The sequence below is a fragment of the Hirundo rustica genome, chromosome 1 (genome assembly GCF_015227805.2).
Source record: "Hirundo rustica isolate bHirRus1 chromosome 1, bHirRus1.pri.v3, whole genome shotgun sequence".
Taxonomy (NCBI): Eukaryota; Metazoa; Chordata; class Aves; order Passeriformes; family Hirundinidae; genus Hirundo; species Hirundo rustica.
Genome location: NC_053450.1, coordinates 139,649,364 through 139,668,724, shown reverse-complemented (window position 1 = coordinate 139,668,724; position 19,361 = coordinate 139,649,364). Strand labels below are relative to the sequence as shown.

The 19,361-nt window shown below is 38.8% G+C and overlaps 1 protein-coding gene across 3 annotated transcripts in view; it reads right to left on the bottom strand.

Moving 5' to 3' along the window:
• Positions 1-19,361, bottom strand: part of MYO3A (myosin IIIA) — a 108,237-nt gene that overhangs the window by 28,017 nt on the left and 60,859 nt on the right. For all 3 annotated transcript variants that reach the window (XR_005703336.1, XM_040080173.2, XM_040080184.2), the window contains exons 16-23: positions 19,224-19,350; positions 18,279-18,489; positions 16,301-16,448; positions 7,501-7,654; positions 6,187-6,275; positions 4,328-4,457; positions 1,846-1,925; positions 1,146-1,223 (exon numbers count right to left, since the gene is read on the bottom strand). Coding sequence is in view for 2 of the 3 variants with exons in the window: in XM_040080173.2 (XP_039936107.1) it covers positions 1,146-1,223; positions 1,846-1,925; positions 4,328-4,457; positions 6,187-6,275; positions 7,501-7,654; positions 16,301-16,448; positions 18,279-18,489; positions 19,224-19,350 (1,017 nt within the window). In the remaining variant the exon portion in view is untranslated. The remainder of the gene's footprint in view (positions 1-1,145; positions 1,224-1,845; positions 1,926-4,327; positions 4,458-6,186; positions 6,276-7,500; positions 7,655-16,300; positions 16,449-18,278; positions 18,490-19,223; positions 19,351-19,361) is intronic.

Genomic DNA, 19,361 nt, shown 5'->3' with positions numbered 1-19,361 from the left:
AACAGACCGAGGGACCCCAGCTGCTTCTCATACAGCTCCCCTCCAGACTCTTCACCATCCTCATGACCCTCCTTTGGATGCTCTTCCCTGGTTTAATGTCTTTTTTATATTGTAACACCCAGAACTGCCCCCAGCACTCAAGGTGAGGCCACCTCAGGGCAGAGCTGAGTGGGACAATCCCCTTCCTTGCCCAGCTGGCCATGATGAGCCTGATGCCCCCCAGGACAGGGTTGGTCCTCCTGGCTGCCAGGGCACTGCTGGCTCATGTTCAGTTTGCCATGGACCAGGACTCCCAGGTCCCTTTACATAGCACTGCTCTCTAGCCTCTCATTCTCCAGTTTCTACACACAACCACGGCTGCCCCATCTCCGGTACAGAACTTGGCCACTGTCTTTCTGCAGTGTCATATAGTTGGTGATTGCCCAGACCTCTGATTTGTTGAGGTCTCTCTGCAGGGCCTCTCTGCCCTCAAGGGAGTCAACAGCTTCTCCCAGTTTACTGTCAACAGCAAACTTACTGGGTATTCCTTTGAGCTGTGTGTCCAATTCATCATGAACATCCCCTCAGCCGCTTTATGCTTTGCTTGGAGAGGTGACTAAACAAGAGTTGGAAATTCAGAGAAGAACCAACTCTGTGTGCCACCTCAGAGGAAAGTGCTCTTCACTGCTATTTTCTATTTTAGGACCAGAGGCATAGCCAGTGCTTGGGAAGAGCACTGCTGAAGGAGCCACAAGGATGAACTCTGGGCAGCCTCTGTGCAGTGACATCAAGAACTTTCTCTAGATCTCCTGCTTCCAATTAACTTTGCCCTTTTTCTTAAACTCTTAAAGAAATTCCATACCACTAATGTCCCATCTCCCTTTATCTTCCTTGGTGGAGGAAGTGAAAGTTTAATATTGATCATCATACATCATCATGACAGCAATGTGGCTGTGTAATTAAGTACAGTTAAAGATGAAACATCACAATCTCCTCGAGATATTTGTACTGCACAGACTACTGCACAGACTGCTGCACCATATATGCAATTCACAAACTCTAAATGGATCACCACTGACTCTAACTCGACAGGTGCATTTCAAAAAGTAAAAGAATAAACATTTGTTGTACTCTAGAAATATTTATTAAAAGATCTGATATCTTACTCTAAAATAAGAAGCAACTGTCTGTGTTTTCATGCTGGTTGTTTCTCTTGGATGATGCCCAGTATCTCCTGCTTCATTCTAGAAGGATGTAGGAAAAAAAAACCAAACTTTTTATCTCTAGTTAGCCTGTAGTGCCCTTTCCAATGCCCCAAGAAAGCACCCCTCAAAGAACATAAATAATTAAAGAAGTATTCTAAACAGCAAAAGTTACAGCATGATCACTACCACAAATCAGTTACACCAATATTTTGCTACACAATACACAAACATTCACACACACAAAGGGCACAAGTTGGTAACAGAGCATCTAACAACTGCCACAAATAACCGGACAATGTCTGAGGTCCTGCCCATTATTTCATCATCACTGTTAATTTGATAGTTCTCTAAGGAATGTAGCTATACTCCACACCAATATTTTAATTTCTCTTTTTGCTACAATACAGCTGGGAAATAGTACTTTTTCCCCCCAGAAGTTGTTATAAAACTATAGCCAGAAAGAAGGGAAATGTTAGGTTTTTACCTCACGGAAGGAATATGAATTGCACAACACAAAGATATCCAGCTAAACAGAAAAGAAAATGGGAGAGGGAGAAAAACCAAGGAAGGGGTTACTTGCTTACTTTCAATACCAAAACAACTACTGCCTATCTAGTTTAAATCAGGCTTCAGTGCAGAATCGTAAAATCGGCTTTCTTACCTTTGTATGACTGATCGATTTTTGGGAGGTCCACATTTGATAACTGATTGTAGTTTTGCTTTTGGTATGTGCCAGGTTACCTATGGGAAGATGAAAGAAAGCAATCTACCAAAGTGCTTACATTTCATCTAAACTAAGAATGATCCTGAACCACCTTATTCATGCCCCTGGTGCAACCCTGTGATTATAAAGGTCATTGACTTTTCCAGAGCATGTCCTCATTTGCCCTTTAACCCTTGGGATGGAATGAGCTCTGAAGAAGTTGCATGAACACAGAATATGTTGATTTTTTTCTCCTTCAGCTCATGTGTCATCTACTAGATACCAAATAAACAGACTGCTGTCGAAGGTAAGATTGATATATCTTAGAGCATCCATATGGTTTTACCCTAAGAATGTGACTGTACTATTCTAGTTCTAATGCTACATATTGGTTACAAGAAAAATGTGCTAATATGCCTCTGGTCCTGAGGAAAAGTGACGTGGCATGACACCTAAACTCTAATCTTCACTACTCTTTAAACTCCTTGGTAAAAATAAGGTTACATCTTTCCACAGAGCTTGTTGGAAACCATCACTACCCTGTCCTTTCTCTGAAGTGTGGCTGGGTATTCCTGGGAGGCTACTAGTTGACATGGACCAAAACCATCCCAGGGAGGCATTCTAACCATTAATCAGAATGAGCAGCCCTGTGGGAATGTTTCAGCTACTCTTCACTGTCTCTGTTTGGTTTACTAGCATAGACAAAATCTTAAGGCTCTAATTCTGGAATTCTAAGTCAAGCAATACCTTCATTATGATGACTTTGAAGGACTCGCTGCATCGGCATGCTTTACACAGACACTGGTCTTTTCAAGGAATAATGAAGATTCTGCTGAGCTTTCCATCATGTCTCTCTGTGTTGATAAACTCTAACCATTGCTGCGTGCTGCCACTGCTTCTGCTAATAACATAACACCTCTGGGATCTCCCTCTCCACTGGGAGAGCCTCTATCTCTCTGTGCTCAGCTACTGTCAGGAGGAGGTGGATAAGAGCTGGAATAACAGCTGCAAATATGTGTCATGGTAATGCATCTGGTATTATGTGATGATATCAAGGCCTAAACCTCCCTGGGGTTCAGCTGAATATCACACAGCGGGAATGAAAAAGGTTTACTCACAGCTGGCTTTAGCTATCTGAAAGTGAGGTGTCTACAGGATCCCTGTGGAGAATGACACCTTCAGAGGAGATTTTTCCCATCCCAAGAGAAACACCTGAGATAAGCAAGATGGGTTGGACTTTGGGTAAGCATCTACAATGACTGATTCTAGATAGATCTAGATAAACAAGGATCAGAAGCCTAACTTTTAATTGGCTAGAGCTGGATGGTTTGAGTCAGTTTTGAAATGCCATATGCAATGTTTCACAATATTTAACAGGACTAAAACTGACTTTACAGTCTGTTTTAGTCCTTCAGTATCTTGCAAAACATTAAGACTTGGGACTAGTTCTTGGAACCATTTGGATGCTTACTTGGACTCTATGGAAATTATAGTTTAGTATATTAGCAGATATCAACAAGTCAAAAAGTTCAGGCAAGGGCATTGAGCTCTGTGCTTTCCCAGGAACACTCACTTAAAATAAAATTCCAAGAATAAATTTTGCATTCTATTTACAAAGCTTCCTTTGTAAAGAACAGAAGCTTTGCCAAAACCTCAACTTCTGTAAGTTATGATAACATTTTCATTTCCATTAGGCTCTTCCGATTCAGTTTTTCTGTTCTGCTAGAAATATGTCTCCCATGTAGTTGTACAAGAAAGTAATGTAAAGTACTTACTGTATGGCATCAATGCCATCACACAGGGAGTACTACAACACAATAAACTGGTTGTAAGGTGATTTACCCATCATCCTGCAGTGGAAGATAGGACACTTTGCAAGGACATAGTCAAATAAGGTGCAATTTAGGAATGATTACTGTAGAGCTAGTTTTATTTCTCCATCTCTCCTTACGAATTTCTTGAGGAAGAGCTTATTAAAAGACCACTTCAATTACCTATTGTAAAGAACTCTAAGACTGAAAATAGAGGTGTGTCTTCTCAGTCTTTGCAGCAGATGTTAGGAGCCCCAACTTTTGTTCTCTACCACTCAGAGATAAACTGCACTTAGGCAATTTATATATGCCCTATCCAAAACAGGACAGTGACTTACCTCATCCTTCCTGTTCTTTCCTCAACTCAAGAGATGCAATCAACTCCCTGTCTTGATCCCCTACCCTGAGGACAGGACCCTGAAAGAAGCCTCTACTACTTCCTTGGCACTAGACCAGACCAATCCCTCCCCTGCAGCTTGAGATGGCTGCATCTCCATTCAGTATAGATTCCATGGTTGGAAAGTGAAGCCACAAAGTGTATAATGTTATCAATGAGTGGTCAAATGAAACCTGGCAGTGGCCATCATGAAGGTTGGAGAAAACTAAGAAGATCACCACAACAGCAATACCTGTTTTTGTGAGAGGGTGAGTTACCAGCTGTCGCGTCAGGTTGTTTTCAGATGATCGCAGTAGCAGCACAATATCAGCTGGCAGAGTATCTCTATTTTTTGCTAGGAATCCACTTGCGTTATATAGAACCTGTTTAAAAAGTGCATTTATACATCTTCTTGGGTTTTGAAAAGTAATTGTAAATTTAAGCTTTCTGGAATAGGGCTTTTACTATATCAAGATACACAAATAGTTTTTCAGCCATCAGGTTCACTTTCACTCCTAGACTTTTTTTTTTTTTTAAATCACCTTTTCAAAAAAGTTCCACCTTTTCCATACTGAGATATGATACAAATCACTAAAATCTATCATTCCAAAGTAGCTTGAGACATTTATCTTTTCCTAATGCAGTTAGTAGCTTCAACCTGTGTGGATTTATCACCAGGACAAGTGTATTGCAGTCCTCCTTTACACCTGTACATGTGGTAATGCACAATTAACAATGCACTTGATTTAAACCACATCACACAGGATTACTCATATGACTGTACAATCTTTCTGTGCTATTCATATAATGCTGTACTGGACACAGGACTTAACACCCTTCCTAGGGATCTCTGTATTAATTGTAGAGGAATTTTGCAGAATCACAAACTGCATATTGGCAATTGAAATATCTCTAAAAATCCCAAGAATGGTGTACCTAATTCAAAATGTAACTTCAGGGTTCTATCTTGATGATCTAAGGGATTCACAAGAAAACTTGACCTGTCAATAAGGGTAGAAGATACTGGGATACATAATTTAGAAAAACCCATCACAATACAACTCAGCAACAGTCTTAAATGATGAAAAGGACTTGTAAAGGAAGAGGAAGAAAATTGTTCTCTATTTCCACAGTAAACTGCACTAGGGGTAATGAATTTACATGGCAGCAATGGAGACATAAGTTAGCAAAAGAACCTTCCTAATGGAAAAGTATGTTGAACACTGATGGGACACTAGTGTAATTCCCCATCTTCAGTGGCTGGTAACAGGAATGGTAGAGGGAGTGGCTTTCCACCCCTTGCAGTGAGTTATGCCATGCTGCAACTCAACTGGAGATGAGGTTCAGAGGAGTTACAAGAAGCTCTTTGTAGTTGGCTGTCTTACATAATGGGTAAGGCATTTTCCATCAGCTGATAGGCAGTATTTGTCTCTTCCCAGTCCAGCTGCCCCAGCACTGCACAGACCCAACACGGTTTCCCATGTGAGACATTAGTGCTCACTCTGTACCCTTTAAAAGAGCTCAGAAGGAGGTGGGAGCTCCTGCTTTCCCAAGGCAAGGTTCAGGTAACCAGAGACCTCCTACTGCAGTGTAACAGCAGCTCCTCCTGTGTTTGCACGGCACATGCAGCCAGTCACCCTGCATAGGAAGGAAGGATGCTGCTCATGGAATGAAGCAGGAAGCAGGGCCTGCACTCCACCTGGCTGATGACAAAGTACAGAACTAAGAAAGGCTGATGGTGTGTAGCAGGTAGTAGAAAGAATGGAGTTGGGTCCTGGTTAGAAATAGTGGGAACAAGCATGGTGCAGGACTTTGAGGAACTAAGGGGAGGAGCATTACATACCAGTTATGTTTTTGGGTCTTCTATACTACAGTCAGTTCATTTACCTGGTGACATTTAAGAAAAATACACTCCTGCTATGGCTTTTTTTTTTTTTTTTTTAAGAGGGATGATAATAACTTTTCAATTTACTTTTTATATGTAAGGCACTGCCAGCATTCCCATGTCTGGACTGAAGAGATGACTGTTGAGAACCAACCCAGGTGACCTCTTCTACTTCCTTCCAGCCCTACCATTCCATAATCCTCAACTAACATCATCAGGTATCTTACCTTTCCTGCATAATGATAAATTCCAAAGGTTAGATCCACTCTTTTGGGTCTCCAAAAATATTTTGATTTCAAATTATCTTCAAATTTTTCTGAAAGGAAACACATAGCTTATCTTACTGGAGTTACTGTACATTCTCTTCTGAAGCTGTATCCCTCCAAGGATATTTCCTGAGTTCTCAGCCAATGCAGAGGCACAAAACAGACACGGATGTTTTCAAGGACAGAGATACCATAATGGTCTTGTAACAGAAGACACTGGATAGAGAATATGGGAGCTCTTAGACAAGTTACTTACTTTGTTCCAATTTTTTTAAAGCATGACCTCAGAAAATCATGGAATCATAGAATCATTAAGGTGGGAAAAGATGTCTAAGATCATTGAGTCCAACCCTTAACCCAACACCACTGTTGCCATGTTCACCACTAAGCCATGTCCCCAGGTGCCACATCCACATGTGTTTTGAACACTTCTGGGTTTGTCTTTCCAAGATTTCTATCTAAATATATGAAATAATGCAGAAATCTTTCCTAAGGATTCCTTGAGGAATTGTGAGGAAACGTTTACTGATTGATTGAGTGCTTCTGTACTGTAGACTAAAAAGCATGAGGATAAAAGAACAACAAGCTCATATAATTGTTTTAACATGGGCATTGTTACTGGATGTTATTAGGTTTTCTGATTGGCTAAAACTCTAATCTGACACCTTGCACATTCAAAAATGAGTAAAACCAGGATTTATCTGCACAGAAATACCACTGAAATAAGGAAATCAATGGTAATTGCAGTTACTCAACAGTAGTGAAATATTCAGGATCTGAATTACAATGACTTTAGGTGTTTTAGTTTTAATTTGTGAATAGAAAACACTCAGAAAGCTTAATTTGCTGAAAGGCACTGAAGCATGTTTGCAGTCATTACTCATAAAAAGTATTGAACTTCTTGCTCAGATACTGCTCATCAAAAACCTCAGAGCGCAACACAACTGAACTTTGCAAACAGTGTCCTTGGCCTATGAACCTAGAGTCTTAACTCAGTTTGATCTTTACTTTTCAAACTCTGCAGCAAAGAAAAATCCTGAAGGCGGGAGAACTTGAAACCTGGATCAGCAGCTCATGTTCATTTGTGCTCTTGATGTTTCTCTATGAACTTCAAGGACACAACCATTCCAGCATGCATGTCTCCGTCAAACACACTGTGACACTGAAATGGGGGCTCACTAAAAGCATTACTAGCATGTAGTCTGAACTGTACATGCCAAACAGAAATTGAACAGAAGATAAGCTGTAAAACTGTGAAATGAACCATATACTTACCTACAAGTGTCTGATCTGTTGCTTGTGGGAATCGACTTTCCTCATCCAGCAGAGACAATAGACCCATTGGTTTCTGTAGGAACATATCTAGGAGGGGCCTGTTGTCCTCGTACTCTATAACTCTTGCATCAACACCTTCGTAAAGGTATTCATTCTGCAGCAAGAAACAGAAGGCATGCTTTGTCCGTGCATACAGAACCACTTCAGAAAATAATTCACAAACTGTCAATTGCAGCAAATTAAAACTACATTGAAAATGTATGCCTCAGGGCTAAAGACATCAAGGTTTTGAGGAAACAAATGTCAGCTGGGACTTTGATTTTTAATATGTAAGTTCAATACTCCTATGGCATATTTGGAAAAGTAAGATACTTTATAGGAATAGCAAGAATTAAAGAAACAGGGTTGAAGAAGATAAAGTACAAATAGAGACCTCAGAGTCTATTTGTTTCCCTGGTCTGAAATGTAGAAAATTTCTTAACCATTTAGAGCTATATTTACATTCCCAATTCATTGCTCAGATCTAAATGATGTCTACGATTTACAAAAGTGACTACAGGTTCCAGTGGCTTTACTTGTTTGATCACCCTCCTTAAACACCTCGAAAAACTATTATGTGGAGAAGAAAGGTGCACATACTTTCTAAAAATTAAAGGATTGGGTAATACCTCCTAAGAATTAAATAAATTGCCTCAGATTTTCCTCTAACACATTTTCACTCCTTTTAAGGAACTAGGGAAAGGAATTCCCCAAGATTTAAAAACAACAAAAAAACTGGTGGGATGGACTTCTTTGTTTGCTTTTTTTGTTTGGTTTGGTCTGGCTGGTTTTCTACTGAAGACTGCAAATATCTCTGGATTCCTTCCAGACCAAGAAAAAACAAATAACAAATGTGTCCACAGTGTGTTGCGATGGTTTTATTTTGAATATAATTTAGATTATAGCTAAAGAACACAAGAATGACCTTCCTTAATCCTTTAGCAAGGCATAGGACAGCTGTAGATTTACCGAGAGGAGATTGCTCTAGGGACTGCCACTCCCCCATTTTTTCTGTTTGCATTATGTAAAGCAGTAGGTGTTATCTACCACACAATGCTGCTCTTTGTGCCCGGGCTTCCTTCAGTCCTGTGCAGGCTGTACTGTGAAACACAGAGCTTTTGGTCTACTTTAAAAATCATCCCCCTGCCAAAGGATAGGACTTTATAAGTGTTATATTCATGTATGTTGTTAACATTACAGTTTTTCTGTCCTGAATTCATGGTGAGAAGAGTGTCACAAAAATGAATGATGGCTAACATTAATGAGTTCAAAGACCTCTAACCTTGGAAGACCTCTCCTTATGTGTCATTCACTTGAGTCTGAATGAGTGAAGAAGGCAACTCCTCAAGCATTTAAACATTTTCTTTCATATGCAACAGGAAAGCACCTGTTTCATACCTCTTAATCTCAGGGAAACAGCAAAAGGCATAAAATCAATAAAGCCGATCTAAAAACACAGGTATAAAAAAAATGTGCTGATCCATTTGAAAGAGGACACAAAATACATAGCCAAATCCCTCCAGTATCCAGATTGATGTAATTTCCCAGGGTGAACAGAAGATAAGCTGTAAAACTGTGAAATGAACCACTCTAATGACAGGTTATAATTCAGTTTATATGCCATACAAGGGTGTAATCAGTAAGAATCTCACCTACAGCCCCATGAGGGCTCCTCATTTGAGACACATAACATTAACCTCATTCGTGTCTCCCCTGAAGCAGTGGACAGGTGGAGTTTTGCTTTTTATTTAATCAATGACCTGAGTAGCAGGATAAGACAGGAGAGTAATAAATGTATGTCTGATATAGGTGAGAAGTTAATTATATACCTGTAGGAGCTGGTGGCAGAAAGGGAATGAGTCTGTGTTATCTCCCAGAGATAACATGGGAGTAGGGGCAGTTTAACTGAGGGCTACAGCTACACTGACACACAGATGTTCATGGAACCAGCTGTTACTGCTTAGGATTATCTAGAGTGCCCTTATTAAAGGGGCAAGGGGAAGAGACTGCTCAGAATGGATCTATCAGAGGAGAGTGTTTCTGTGACACTCAGACATCCTTAAACAAGCTCTCAAAACCAACCTGTCTAATTATAAACTTTTTCCAACTTCACATGCTTGTGAAGAGAGCTGATAAAGTGTTCTCCTTGAAAAAGCAAGGAACTCTTAGTAGCTGTACTACTATGCTATAATAGCATCATCTGCCCCCTCCCTGCCCAGGCAGCACACAGGGCCTGACCTCCAAGCCTACGGTGTATGTGAGCACTCAGCTTGTCCTGTTTGTGTCCTGACAACTGAATGAGTGTCAGCCCTGACAGTTTTGGTAATGCTGCCATCTGCCCAGTAGAATATGAAGGAGTTCACTCCATCACTTCCCACAGGCTCCTGAAGGACAGCTGATAACCAAGCCAGGCACCAGTGTGACAGATGACTCAGAAATGATACTGTACTACATTTTCTGATGCAGTGCTGGTTTCAACCACATCATTAGGATACAAGTAGCAAGTAAAAAAGCTTTAATGATGGACATCATAAAACTGTAATGAAATAGGTCTTATTTGAAATAATAAGATGAATCAGCTACAGCATTTTGTAATCCCCCATGTGGTTTTGTGACACAAAAGCTCCACAAAACAGCTACTTCTTGAAATTCTAAATCATAATCCATTAGAAAATATTCCAGTGGATGGGATGTCAAAAGGAATAATTGAGTTACACTATTAATTGGGCTCCCATCTCATCTTAGTATTACATGGTATCTTTCCTATGATCATAACAATGTAACATTACCTTGTACCACCTGGTTTCAACAGTAACAAAAAATTATTAAATACATTAGGAAATGGTCTTCATGTTTAATAAAGTAATGCCATTTTGCTGAGAACATTTTATGATGACACTTTGGTTTAAATGAGGACACCAGAGACTTACTCAGAAGGAATATTTTCCAGCTGAAACTAGAAGATTAAATTGTCACAAGAATGTAAAATAAACATTGCATACATTTAATGCAAAAAGCATCATCCTTCCAACTGACAGCAGACTTGCTACTTTCCAAAATGTTTTAGCTATCTGCCATTACACCTTTTACTTCTTATGGGGGAATGACAAATGAGAAAGGAATGGGAAGGCTGTCTTGCTGGACAATGTGACTTGCAGATCACGGAGCTGACAGAAATAAACAGAAATAAACTCACATCAGTATCTAATATGTAAGGGGAACACCTCGAAGGACAGGACTGAAGGTCCAAAAGTTCTGCTTAGCTTTATATTAACCAAAAAACACCCTTGTGCTAGCAAAACTAAAAGAATTGACTAGTTGAGAGGCCACATTCTCTCTCCAGTCAGTAGAGATAGAGATATATCTGTCTCCATTGACTACTGGGAATCTATGCTACCTTTATCTTAAACTGTATACCCACTTCAGTCTTTCTGTTAAATTAGTGAAAGGAGATGGCATTCAGGCCTAAACCCTTTATTCTTAAATGCAAACATTAAGTCATCAATAGAGAATAAATTAGCTTAATTTTGGCTAGAGATCTCCATGTTGGCCCACAGACACTCTACTCTAGCTGACACCCTGAGCCTCAGGTTGTGATAGTACCACTGTTCCTTTTTTCTATCCTGTCACTACTGTGGCTTTTTTCAGATTCAGGTACAGAAAAGAGACCACTGATAATGGTAAAACAATGTCACCTGCAGTACTGAAAGTCCAATTCAGCCTTATGAGTGTATTTACTACGTGGCTTCATTGGTCAAGTTGCCAAAATATGATTCACCTTCTCTGATGACATAATCACTACTTACTAGGTGACCATGGGTTAATGACAAACTAAACTATAATCAACTGATTTAGGCTCCAACTTTCTATTAGATATGTCAAATTTCATCAAATTACATGTGATATGATATTGAACAGGGCAAAATAGGGAGAGGAATGAAAAAAGCAATGTATCTGTACATTTTAAGTCTCTTGAGGGAAGTGTGAAAGGAGTTTTCTTCAGTCTTCCTTGGGTAGATCTACAGGGTTCAATGCAGTGTTGTGTTACAGATTTCTGAGGTAGCACAGGGCTACCTGACTTGTCTGTCAGTCACTGCACAGGGCTGTGAAGAGACATTAGCCTGGGTCCCCAGTGACAGGATAGCTCCAGCAGCACAACAGTCAGGGTTAATGGAAAGTCGGCGCAAAGGTCTTGGTGACTTCTGCCATCAGCCTTCTCGTAGACATAACTTCTATCTTTTAGAGTCTAAGACACAAACCCTTGAATATGAAGTCATTTGTAAAGTCAGATACTTCAGCAAAGGACAAAGGTCATCGTTTTTTACATCAGTGATATTTTTTATTTTAATTTACAATTAAAGTACTGTCATAGGTTAGCACAGTTTGGTTTTTAGTTGGGGAAGAATGTGGAGTGTTTTTCCCTGTGAGGACCTTGGAATTGTTTAAGAAAGGACAGAAGGCTAGTTTGGGATATTGGCAACTGTTTTGACCACTGAGAATGTTAAATGTGACTCTGGGAAGTACCCATATAAACCCTGATTTTGTGCAGCTCAGGCCCTTTTCCTCCTGGTCAGTTGAACAGGTAACACCAAGCTGGGGCCGGCTGCTTCCCCTTTGTGCGGGGGGAGCTGGCCCTGAGGCCTGGCCTGGCTCCATCAGCTCACGGCAGTGGAGGAGAGGTTGCAGATGAACATCACCCATTTTTTCAACTTCAGTGGAGCCCTGGAGTCCCGGGAGCAGGGAGAGATCTCTGCTGAGCCCCTGATAGCAGCTGTGGGCCCGTTTAGGCTGAGGCTGCCCCGATTATCACCGAGGGGTGGGCAGAGCTCTCTCCTCCCTTCCTCTGGTGATTCCAGATTGACAAAGAGTGGAGGGAGGAAACTGAGCCCATCTGAGATGCAGAGAGACTGCTGCCGGGGGCAGAAATCACATGGCCACTGCAGGCCTGGGAAGATTTAACCCTTGCCTGGCAACATGAAGCTTCCAAGGCCTAACCCTTCCCTGAGAGAGAAAAGAAAGAGACAAGAGTGGAGTTAGAGAAAACACCGCATGAAGACAGTGGAGCAAGTGTGAAAGAACTGATAAAGATTATTAGAAAGAGGGATGGAGGATGTGAACATTTTTTAACCAGACTTCTCTGGGGTAAACTACAGAGAAATAGACTGTTTCTTGTAACATCTTAATGTTGTTTGGGGAATGTTGGTTCTAATCAAAGTTGGGGATTGATATGATTGAGATTTAAGTGAGGATCTCAAAGGCACTTGCTCCTGGGGTAAAGATCTCAGCCTTCGGGACGAAGATGATTTTAGAGGTAGAAGAAGAAAATTGTTGTTTTGTACCGGAAGAAGTGTTCTTAAACAGTACCCCAAATGCACTGAGAGGCCCATAAGTAGCCAGGGAAAGGCTGCTAATGGGTGGGACTGCACAGTCTGCAAAAAATTCTGGGCGGTTGCAGAGTTGTCACATTGGGAGCCACTAGACTGTTTTTGTCTTGTGGAGAATGTCTCCATGGGACTCTAGAGAGACACTTCTCCCAAAGTGATGAAAGATTATGTTTAAATGGTGAAACTGACTGAAAATCACAGGTTGTGTCTCTCTACATTGTTTGTAGGAAATTTAACAGTTTGTAGGAGGAGGGAGGAGTGTTTTGGAGTTTCATTCTGTTTTCAGTTATTTCCCAGCTTTTCTTTTCCATTCTTTTAGTGTGTGTTAATAAAACTACTTGTTTATTTTTACGCTTAAGCCTACTTTGCTTTCTCCTGATCTTCTCCCACAAAAAAGAGAACAAACACTAAAATCACTACACTAAATTTGGCAACCAGAATTTGGCGAACATGAAACCACTACAAGTACATTACTGGTGTCAACACAGGAGAGTCCTTACAGTAAACAGAAGAGATTCTGAAGCCACCTGCTTTCTCAAAGGCTGTTTTCATGATGTAAAACTGGGACAGCCATGTAATAAATAAGTGAAAAGTGATGTCTTACAATGACTGTGAATCATACCACAAATCACTCTGTGCCATTGGTTTGTAATGCATTTCCTGTCTCTGAAAGAGAGATTTACACCCACACTTGCATGAACTTAATCTATATAGCTCCTTTTGCACTGCTGTAGTAATATCTTTGTAGACTACTAGAAGGAAATTATAATGAAGTTTCATATAATCTGATGTAGTGGTTTGATGTAAATTAAGGTAGACAGTCACTTGGTTGGTATTACAGGCTGGATGTGGACAGTTGTAATAGAAATATTAGGACCGGCATAAATTAAATATGAATGGGAATGTGCATATAAGCATCAGAAAAAATAGTCTTAAAAGAATAGCCATGTGATAGCCTGTGATTTGATTGAAGAACATTTGTTCATAACAATAAAACTGGGCAAAGAGTTCCTTACATCAAGAACAGAAGGCCTTCACTTACATAAAAACACAGTGCAGAGAGTTAGCAAGTGGAACATTCTCTAAACCTGACAGCAGGAGCATGACTGTGAGGTTATAGCACATCATACACAAATTTCTTATGAGCCCAACAAGGAAATGGAATGTAGGCATAAAAATGTATATATTCCAAACAAGTAAAGCCAGATAATGACCTTGCCTAAAGATTACAGATGCTGAAGTGAATAAGGGTCCGAGGCAAAGAGCGATTGCTAAAGGCTGTAAAAGTTACGTCCAAAAGCTATTTCAGCAAGAAGAACCTAACAGACATGATGAAGACTTGCTAGCTGGTGTCCATTATTCTATATGTCACTCACAAATTTTCTTGGCCAGAGCACTTGAAAACACACAGCCCCACACACACACACCGACACACACCATGGTGCATTATATGTATCTGTGTGTCAATGAAATCTATGAGAGAATGAATGGAAATGGGTAAAATTGATGTACTTAGAGATTCTGTAAATAAAGATTACCTTCCCCTTCCATAGAGTCTGTAGCTGTACTAATTTCCTGCAGGGAAAAATCAGAAAACTATATATTGTCAAAACAAGAATTTTTCCCCTCATCTGTTCAGTAGCAGAATAACCACCCTCACCATGGTGCAGCAAGGTGCATGCAGAAAAGCAAACTGTTCCTACTACATGGTGACACCACAAACCTCTGCATTAATATTGGTCTTGCCAAAACAGTTCTGTAACAGGATACATAGAAACAAGTAAAGGAAGATTACACTGAACTTGACTCTAAAAAAGAGAAGGAATATTAAGACAGTATCAGGGTGTACAGGAATAGGGCTAGGAAAGCCAAGGCTGGTCCCTCAGCAACAAAAGGCAATTAGGGAGAATGTGGTTCTGCTGCTAAACAAGTTTGTGGATGACATGGAAAAGGCTGAGATATTCAATGCCTTCTTTGCATTGGTCTTGACTGGTAATCCCAGGTCCCTGAGATCAGGGGAAGTCTGGAGCAAGAAGATTTAGACTTAGCATGGAACGATCAAGTTAGGGAACATTTAAGCAAAGCGGACATATGCAAATCCATAGGATCTGGTCAGTGCCTGGGTTTGACAGGAATAAATATTGTTGCTGCAGTCTGTGCTATTTCCATCTCCCAACTGTTAGAAAAAACAATAGCCAAGTATCCTTCTTTTGTGAACTTGTGTACTTTGGAAAGAAGATGCCTAAGTAATTACAGTAGATCTAGTTAAATTTTCTCTGGCTTTTAGATGACATTAAAACCAAGGAAATACTTGTGTTGATAATCTTGCATATAAATCTATAAAAGCAACTACAAGATACAAGACTGCAAGACAACATTTCCTGAAACAATTGGGAAGAGGATAAAACATTGACCATAAAGAAAAATTTGTCATATTGCACATAAATATATACACCTCTACACTGGCACATGCATGTATATGCAGGTACACACCTGCATACATGGACACATTCCAAAATTGTATCTATCTCATCCTTAAAACAAACAGTGATTAACACTGGCAAAATACTCTGTTTCTACTAACAATTGAAATTACAGTTTAGGAGAATTTTTATCCATGTATCATAAACACCAATAATTTCAGTAAAACGGCAAAACCTATGGTTTGAATTCTGACTGTTCTGCCACAGAGAATTCTGAAATATTTCAGTTTCAGCAAGATATTTTTTTCCCCCCTGAACATGTTATTTCTTCAAATAACAATAATGGGTAATGATTTAAAGGTGGTTAATTTAATTGTCCTGGAATTATTTACAAAGCTGAGATGATTTTTTGAGGTTTTTCCCTCTCCTCCTCAAATTCATAAACTTTTATATTTACAATTCTGTTCCTTTTCTCTGCTTTACAATAAATTAAATCCATCATTATTTAGCTGAGATGATCTAGTTTCTCAAGAAGAACAAAATAATTGTGATATTTGCAGTTTTTAATAATGGAATTTCAGTGTTCATTAAGCTTATTAGTAAACTATTATGAACACTGCACTTCCAAAATTTTGTTACCACTCATTTACTTTTTTACTAGAGACTCATGCATTACAATGCTCATTATTCCTCAAGAAAACAATGCTGCATTTGCATCAATCATATTATCACAGTGTTATGTTGCTTAGTTACTGTAGATTTCAAGTTTAATGTATTTTATGTTGGCATTTTACTTGCAAATAGCAAGCATTGTTTCATGGAAAACATACTTAAAATTTTTTCTTATATTCTGCTATTTACAAGCTGTTATGGAGAAGGAACAATGTAGTTTCCTGAGACAAGGTTTCATATGTTCAGTAATACTAAAGCTTCATCAAAATAACCAACACATACTTGTTCCCAGGCAAAGACATGTTGATTGAAGTAGAACTGAATTTGTTCATTGGCAATGTTGATACACAGTTGTTCAAAAGAATTCTTTTTGAAATTCTCAAAGCCAAAGATGTCAAGAATTCCAATATTCAAGCCATCATCATTTTCACTGCAAAGATAAAATATACTTTTCATTGTTGTATCTTTACATTAACTACCTTCATTACTCTTTCACAAAAGGAAATCATGGGCTAAATCTGTATACACAGGATAAGTTTTTTGCTGAACCAGGTATCTCTTAAAATAACAATAATTGTTAGCTTGAAATACATAAATGAAGATCAGATATACTGAGTAACACAACAACCAAGTCCACTGATAAGTGACTAGGGGATTTAAAATTTTATTTTTACACTAATATTTGTAAGTAATTACTCTAAAAGCTGATTACACTACAGAAAGAACATACAGTTCTTTTTGTTTCTCTTGTAGTAACACAGGCTTTACTCACCAGCATCCTGAAATCAAAGACTGTTGTCATTAAGTATTATTTCTTCATATTATTTACTCATAGCAATTAAAATTGCTTAGTTTAACATTAAAGTAAAAAAGAATGACTGGCTAAACTTTTTATGCAGCTAAAGAACTACTTTATGCACTGGGATGTGGTATGAATTTAAATTATCAGTTAAATTCCAGAGAAGCACTGGAAAAACTTTGGTTTGATATTTTAAGTAGGGCACACTGAAGATATGTGAGCACTTCTGCAACTGGAAAAAAGGTCTAATATTTATTTGCTGAAGGAAAAAATTAAGAGGATATAATTTTATAACAAAGTGAGGCTGACACTAATGTCTTTTTTAGGCAAGTAAAATATAAATCACGTTCTTTCTATAAAACCTCTTTGAGGGGCAAGGAGCTATATGTAACCATTTTTTAAAATAAAGATTTAGGAAATCAGAAATTAAGAATCAGCTTCAAGACATTCATGAATAGTACTTAAATCTCTTTGTGACATCCATCTCAAAAAGAAGCATTTTATTGTGGAGGATCTGAATTTGGCAGCTATTTCATCTGCCTCAAAATTACAATTTTGATGAATAGACTGCTAAAATTTATCTGCCCCATTCCTTTTTCAGAGCCAATTACATAAAAGTAGAAAATGCAAAATATTTTACTACCACAAAATCAAGCAAAAGTTGTTTGGGTTTTTTTTTACAGTGAGCATTCAGGTTGAATTTTCTCCCTCCTCGGCAGCATAATAAGTAAGTATTCAGTTTGAAAAGGGCTCTGTAATAGACAAATGGGAGAGGCACACAGGCTAGAAGTGCTGCCCCATCTATTGAGGACTTTATCCTATCACATGCTGATTAAAGTTCTGTTTATTGTTGCTCTTCTGTAACAAAATATTTAAAAGTTTGGACAAATTTTAGGATTGCAATCTTGGCTCTCCTCTGATGTTTAAGAAGAAAAAAATTCAGGAAACCTAGATCTGCAAACTAAAGCTATTTGTTATTGATGTGTTGTTTAAAATGTCACCCTGTAAGTGTAAAATGGACAATACCTTCAGTAAATGTCTTTGAAAACTATTTCCACACATATATAAAATCATGCTCATAACAAAAGTGACAAAAGCAACAGCATCAGTGTAAATAAGTGCAGAATTTGACCTATGTAATCAACATGATGAATATCAAAAGTTTACTCTGAAAAAAATTCAAAAGAAAAAGGGTTAAAAGTTAAAATGATTGAAAATACAAAAGAAAAAGAAAGGGTTAAATGAGTAAAGATCAACAAGGAAAACACCAGATGCTTTTGCCAACCATATCTACGTATTTTCACTATATACTAATGAACAGGACAAACAATTTTCAACATGGTGGGATCATAAAAAAAAAGTGGCAGAGAAAAAGAACTTAACTACACTAAATGCTCTAGTGTAAGACAATATTATTCCCATAGAAAAGGTATCTCTTTATTCTGCAAAATCTCCTTTTACCTTAAATGTTTGTCAGGTTTGAGTAAAGTGTTGATGCGATTGACTATCCAGCTGAAGAGGCGCCCATACAGTGCTTTAGCCATGGCATCTCTGACATCTGTGGCTTTTTCCACAGTGTTTGGACGAATAATTGTTTCTCCTCGAGTCACTACACAGTGAGAGGTGAGGGCCTCTTGCAGTTCATCTGCCTGAATACACAGCAGGGATGCACCTGGGAAGGAATGTCAGAGGCATAGCTCAGAGACAGATTTTGGAAGGTGACTATGTAAGAAGCACCCAAGTTGTGAAGTGTGACTACCCCTCTCAGTTATAACCCACTCATACAAGTCACAGCTGTTCTCCTTTTGCTCCAAACAAGGGGTGCTTCTTTCCCAGTTACACAGTATTTTTCTATGGCAAGAAAACATACAAGAAGATAGCGTGAAGACATCATTATCTCCCCAAGTGTAATTACTGAGAACGTGTAGCAAATTTCTGGAGAATCTTTGCCCCTTTGCCTCCTCTACCTCCCAGCAGCTTATAATGCAAGGCACCCCTTCCAAAGAATTAGTCAGCTGTATTTCCACAGGCACATGTGGGGAACAAGTAATGAGCAGCTGAGAAAGAACTGGGAAAAAACTATTCAGTGTGTTAATGAGGTTCTCTGTAAAATGTTCATATAACTTTGGAAAGATTCCAAAGATTTTTTCAGGCATCTGCAGTATTAGTCATGTTTCCTGTATGCCAGTGAACTGGTTAGTCAAATAAGATGCATAACATGGAAATTTTTTTCTTTTTTGAATTTGAATTCCGGTGGGCTTAGAATTAATCTACCTTCAGTTTTTAATTATTTTTGCAAAATTTCCATGTGAATACAGTTTTCACTGATACCTCTCTTACAGTAAAATAAATTTACTATGAAAACGCTAAAGAAAAACAATGTTAAATCAAGAAAAAACTACTCACAGTTCTCAAGGGCTACTGGATTGGAAATGTTGCTCTTGTCAATCATATGTTCAGATACTACTGCAGAAAATTCAATGTTACCCACATTTAAAATGGCAGCCAGGACACTGTACACACTTCCAAGTTCCTGAAAAGTAT